The sequence below is a fragment of the Etheostoma cragini genome, chromosome 15 (genome assembly GCF_013103735.1).
Source record: "Etheostoma cragini isolate CJK2018 chromosome 15, CSU_Ecrag_1.0, whole genome shotgun sequence".
Classification (NCBI taxonomy): Eukaryota; Metazoa; Chordata; class Actinopteri; order Perciformes; family Percidae; genus Etheostoma; species Etheostoma cragini.
The window spans coordinates 2,150,748-2,156,390 of NC_048421.1; the positions used below are offsets into that span (position 1 = coordinate 2,150,748).

The 5,643-nt window shown below is 42.7% G+C and overlaps 1 protein-coding gene across 2 annotated transcripts in view; it reads right to left on the bottom strand.

Moving 5' to 3' along the window:
• Window positions 1-219: 219 nt before the first annotated feature.
• zgc:171844 (uncharacterized protein LOC100151763 homolog) overlaps window positions 220-5,643 on the bottom strand; it is an 8,729-nt gene continuing 3,305 nt past the window's right edge. Inside the window, exons 2-6 of one of the 2 annotated variants that reach the window (XM_034894062.1) lie at window positions 5,204-5,321; window positions 3,100-3,173; window positions 2,845-2,959; window positions 1,690-1,760; window positions 220-522 (exon numbers count right to left, since the gene is read on the bottom strand). In XM_034894062.1, the coding sequence (XP_034749953.1) occupies window positions 404-522; window positions 1,690-1,760; window positions 2,845-2,959; window positions 3,100-3,173; window positions 5,204-5,321 (497 nt within the window). In that variant the 3' untranslated portion in view covers window positions 220-403. Of the gene's footprint in view, window positions 523-1,689; window positions 1,761-2,844; window positions 2,960-3,099; window positions 3,174-5,203; window positions 5,325-5,643 lie in introns of both variants that reach the window. The other variant, XM_034894061.1, reaches the window with a different exon arrangement.

A 5,643-nucleotide genomic window follows, 5' to 3' on the forward strand; every position in this document is an offset into this window, starting at 1 on the left:
ATCTGGTACAGAAAATAAGATTCAGTTTTCTCAAAGGTCCTGGATCTCATAGGGGTTTAAATTTCTTCAACCTTTTGTCATTTAACCTCAGTCTCCCATACTGGACCGGAAATTATGTTGAGCAAAAGTTCTGTTACTGGGGAATAATCGCCTTCGTTTTAAGATCAGTAATGCTGCTTACCAAAATCTAAATCCTACTCTACCTATTAAAAACTTTCTCATGAACAGGTTTGTACGATGCCGTACTTACGTAAAATGCATGCACACCAATTTTAGCCGCCAATAGGTGACTGGGAGCCGGATTCATGCAGTTGGCGTCCTATTCCGCCAAAAGGTGACAGCATGGAAAAGACACACACACACACACACACACACACACACACACACACACACACACACAGTATTACATGATGGAGCAGGTGAAGCTGCAGCAGTCTTTCAGCAGTGTGAGTCCAGTTTTACTGAGAAACGGCGTTGACGTCTGCTGGGATTTGGACGCCATGTTTTGATCCTGCGAAGCACCTGGTTAAAAATGAGACATGAAAATGAAGTCATGTTCACACTCTCATCCTCTACATCTTCACTTAAAGTTATATTCCTTAAAAGAAGATTGTCAGGGAACAAGCTCATATCTGCATGCAGCTGTTAGCTTCAGTTAAGTTTAGCTTAGACTAACTACTGGAAACAGGGAAACAGCTACCCTGGCTCTGTCTGAGGGTAACAAAACACACTACCAACAGGAGCTTTTCATAAATAAGCGCCCCTGGTGGTGGCAAGAAATACAACCTCATATCTAACCCACAGAACATATACTGTACATTGCAGTTCAAACGTATTCTTAACATTGTGAAATGATTGCAGTTTGGTTGGGTTTAGGCACCAAAACTACAAAGTTAAATCTAGAAAAAGATTGTGGTTTGGGTTAAAATCAGATGTGACGTCACTACACACATGATGCGGAACATGACGTAGCTCTGTTTGTGTAGTGAAGTTAATAAAAAACATTTAATAGGGGACATGAACCCCAGTCTGCTGGGTGGAAGACCTGTGTTTGCTTGATCCATACACCAACCTCCTTCTTTAGCGTAATATTGTTTGGCGTCACTATTTGACGCCATTGGGTCTCACGTCTAGCCCCTTGGCGTCTTATTTACGGACAGAACGTAAAAAGTTGACATGTCTGGGCAAAAGAGGACGTTTGGTAACCCTACTGTAGGTTACCAGTTTTCTTTGAATGCAGTTTCCTTTTTCCGACAACGGCAGCTGCAGATTGTTGCATCCGGGTGTTGGAATCCTCTACAGTGAAATACAGTCAAACGCTAGCATTAGCTGTCAGTATTTTAACCGTGTTTAATCCAGCTACTAGCTAGCGGTGGGCTAACATTAGCTGCTGTCGAGTATAGCGTTTACTAGCATCACATGTAGTGATGTTTCTGTTGCCTGTAACGTCTGTTTCAGATCATGAGGGGGAGAAGCGCAGACATATCAGTGGCATCGAAATGAGCCGCCCAAAATCCGTGTGGCTATTCTGTCCGGTAAGTACCCGGTTGTTAAGGTCCAGGTGCAGTATTAGCACCAGATTTCAGTGCCCAACCCTACTTTTAACGTGAATATGAGTTGTAATTGCTGTTCCAAAAAACGACTTATGTGGCCGTTTTTCGCGTGAAGAAAAGTCTTGGTTGAACTCACCTTTTGCAGCCGATGTCTTGGGAAATTTGGACTGTAAGAAGACTGCCATTTCTCTGTCTTCCTCTCGTTCCCTGCAGAGGAGAATATATCCTTGTTTTTAATTTGTCGAGTTTTTCAATCATGTTAAATGTCACTGGGCTGCATGTAAAGGAGAAACCAAGGCTACAGGCTGGACTGAGAAATCCTCAGGAGAGGGTTTTAATCCTCAGTACATGGTGTGAATTCACTCCTGCATTCGCACACAATCTCATAAACGCATCTTATAATGAAAGAAGACGGCTTCTCGCATCCCTGCAGTCTTTCTGAGGCCTATCCAAATGTCACTCAAAGATATTCTTTGGCATGAACCACCGCCTGCTTATTAGTCATGACAGCTAATTTTACACCTCAAACAAACCATCTGAGCAACAGTGGACTTGCTCTCAATATTATTATTCAGTGTAAATATACAGAGAGGATGTACAGAACACACAAAGAGATAAGGCTTTATAAGAACAAACTACCTTTTAAAATCTCACTGGATTAATAGTCTGATCATGCTTGTCCTGGAGATTCAGTCACATGCAAAAAGCTGGAGGCCTAATTGTAAAGTTAAATTGTTGAAGTTAAAGTTCAATCAACATAATCTGAAGATCCAGACCTTTAGAATTGCACATTGCCCAGAATTTTCTGTACAAAAAAACACATCTTATCATTTATTTATACTTACTTAAAAATTCAAGAAAGATAATTCTGTAAAGTAGTTATAGATATATATTTAGCTCGTAACAAAGTGTAATATCAATTGTAAAAAGCACTGTAATGGCTGCTGTGTATGTGTGTGCATATGTGTGTTTATAGACTCTTGTATGTGCAGAAAAAACAGAAGAGACATGATTGAAGTGTATAAGCTTGTACATGCCATATACATATGAAGTATTTATTGTAACAGTTAAGACTGATCAACATGCTAAAAGCTTTAATAGTAAAGTTAAATTGTTAAATTAAAGCTCAAGCAACATAATCTGGAGATCCAGACCTTTATCTGTGCCCATCATCTTGTAAAAAGCACTGTAATGGTGTGTGTGTTTGTGTGTGTGTGAGTGTGTGCGTGAGTGCATGTATGTGTGTGTGTGTGTGTGTCTGTCTGTCTTTTCAATCGATTGATTTAATAACCTGAGCCTCTCAAACTCCACGTCATCCACCAGGAAGTCTCTGGTCTCCACCAGCTTGTTGACCTGCTGCAGCAGCTCCTCCTCCCTCTCTCTGTGCGCCTTGGACTTCTCCTTGTCTGCCCAACAGTCACATCACAAGCCCCAGAGTGTTACCGTTATGCATTTCTACATCCGAGTTCTTTCCATTTAAAGAGAGAAGAAGACAGGTGAAATAAGAGGTGACAAACAGTTTGACGGTGACTGCTTTTTAATTCACCTGGAGTCGAGACAAGTTTCTGCAGCTCCGTCTTCAGCCTCGTGATTTCTCGGCAGAGCTGGATGTCATCCATCCTGAGCGGAAAACACACACATGATCAATGGATGGTTTGCAGGAAATCAGAAAAAAAGTATAACTAAACAAATCACATTAAATCAAGCACTTGATCAGGGAGGATTTTTTAAATAAGCTCCACTTTCAATAGAAATGTAAGGGAGATTCTAAGAACCAATAGAAATAAGAAATAAAATAAAGTAAGAAATATGTGAATGCATGACTGAACTATAGCGTTCTCTTGATGAGGCTTTTAAAATATAAAATGGGATTTTATACCACGGCATTAAGGCAATTTCCCTCTTAACTTTGCGTGCAAACTGTCATGGTCGTGGTTTTTCTCTTGTCTGTTGTGTTTTTTCCCTTGTTCTATGTCTGTGGATGCTTTATGCTTCAGTTTCACTTTTCTGCAATTTGGGTCCGAATCTGCACACCCCTGACACAAACACCCATGTGAAATTGTCGGAGCTTATAAACAAAACAAATTACACAGAAGGTGTCAAGGTGTGAGGTTTATCAGCTGGAATAACACGGCCACGCTGCCCTGCGTGAATGACTCACAGCTGAAAGCATCAGATCTCATTTCGCCGTCTGACTCGGATGCAGATTTTAAACAATCAGAGGCCGTCTCACGAGTGTGTCTCTCTGTCTGTGTGTGTGTGTGTGTGTCTCTCTGTCTGTTTGTGTGTGTGTGTGTGTGTGAGTGTGTGTGTGTGTGTGTGTGTGTGTGTGTGTGTGTGTGCGCTGTTACTGTGTAAAGAGAGAAATGGCTCTGACAGAAATGTGTACTTTGAGCTGTTGAATAAATAGCTTTCACTTGAGTGTACTTCAGCATATTTTAGGATGACTCATATGCTAACACCCAGTTTATTCAGACTTGTGGTAGAAATTTCCAACATAACAGCAGTAGATAAGTCATAACCTAGTCTGGAACAACGGAAGTACTTCCAGGATGATTGCCTGACCCGGATCCCCCCTAGCCTCCCGCTTTCTGTGTGCTGTCGTTCTCAAACTCTGTTCCCCTTTCGGGAAACAACATCAAACTTCAAGCTAGCGAGCTACCTGTTGAAAAAGTCAAGTTTTGAAGAAAATATGGATGGTGCAACAAGGCGGGCCTGCGGGGTTCTTTAGGGGAATGACTGTAAAGATTTACAGAGAATGTGTTTACAGACTTTGCTCTCTAACTGGGACGTTTGGGACTGATTGGTGGGGATTGCTGTGGACGAAGTATACACGGAGCAACAGAAAACTCTGATTGGACAGATAGTCTAGCTAGCTGTCTGGATTTACCCTGCAGAGATCTGAGGAGCAGGTAACCATAGTCCTCAGAAATCCACCCGAGGTTAGATCGCCAACACAAAGGAAGAGGAAGGGGACGGGCATCGGCTGAAAAGACATGCATCTGGTGGAATTTCCGGCGGCACCGGAGCAATCCCAGAAGTGGAACGTCGTGAACATAGCCTGCTGTCTGTGTTGCAGTTGATGTAAAACCAGTCAACACATGCAGCCCTCCGGAGATGAGAAGCAAAAGAATCTAGTATTGGGAGTGGGAATGTGCCTTACTTTTCAACGCAGATGAAAAGGAGAACGACATGTGATGTGTGACATCATCATGGACCACCTGAAACACTTATCTGATTTTAGTTTGAAGGCTTGCACAGCAAAGCAAAGTCGTGCTTCTTTGTTTTCTCTGATTCATCATATGGCCACATTATGCAGTGCTGGTCTCTGTTCTCACCCCCCCCCCCCAAACATCCCCATGTGTTGAAACTAGGGATTGACCAATACGTTTTTTTAAAGGACGATACCCATTATTAGTAGTTGAAGGGGCACTATGCAGTTTTGGCCATTTCTTCGCTGTTTTCTTGATTTTTCCTGGCAGGTTTCTCTATAGACCCCCCCCCCCCCCCCCCCCCCCCCCACAGCTTCAGAACAGATAACGTGAAAGAAGAGAGGCGTGTGTGATCATCTGGGCTCTAATGTCATCACGCCATGTCACGTCATTTTAAATACCGAACACGAGAACTCGTACTGAAGAAGCAGATCTTACATGTATCTCAGCTCCGATTCCCTCCGTACGAGGATGTCTCTTATGCGATCGATTTTGCACAGCTCTCCTTCAATGTCCTCTAATGTAATCGTGGAGTCAGCCATGGAAATGACGTCCTCTGCTGAAAGACGGGCGAGACCAAAGACACATTTGTTTAATTTTAATCATGGCAACAGGAGTTAGATACTTTCTTCCTCCATCCATCCATCCATCATCGTCTGCTCATCCAGTATCAGGTTGCAGGGGCAGCAGCTCCAGCTGGGGACCCCAAACGTCCCTCTCCCGAGCCACATTAACCAGCTCCGACTGGGGGATCCTGATAAAGTGAAGATGGCGGTTATTTCAAAAATGTATTAGCTATTTATGGTTGTTTGATGCTAACGTTAGCTCAAAACACCATTCAACTGACAGCCTTTGTTGTGTTTGATGCTAACTTGTAG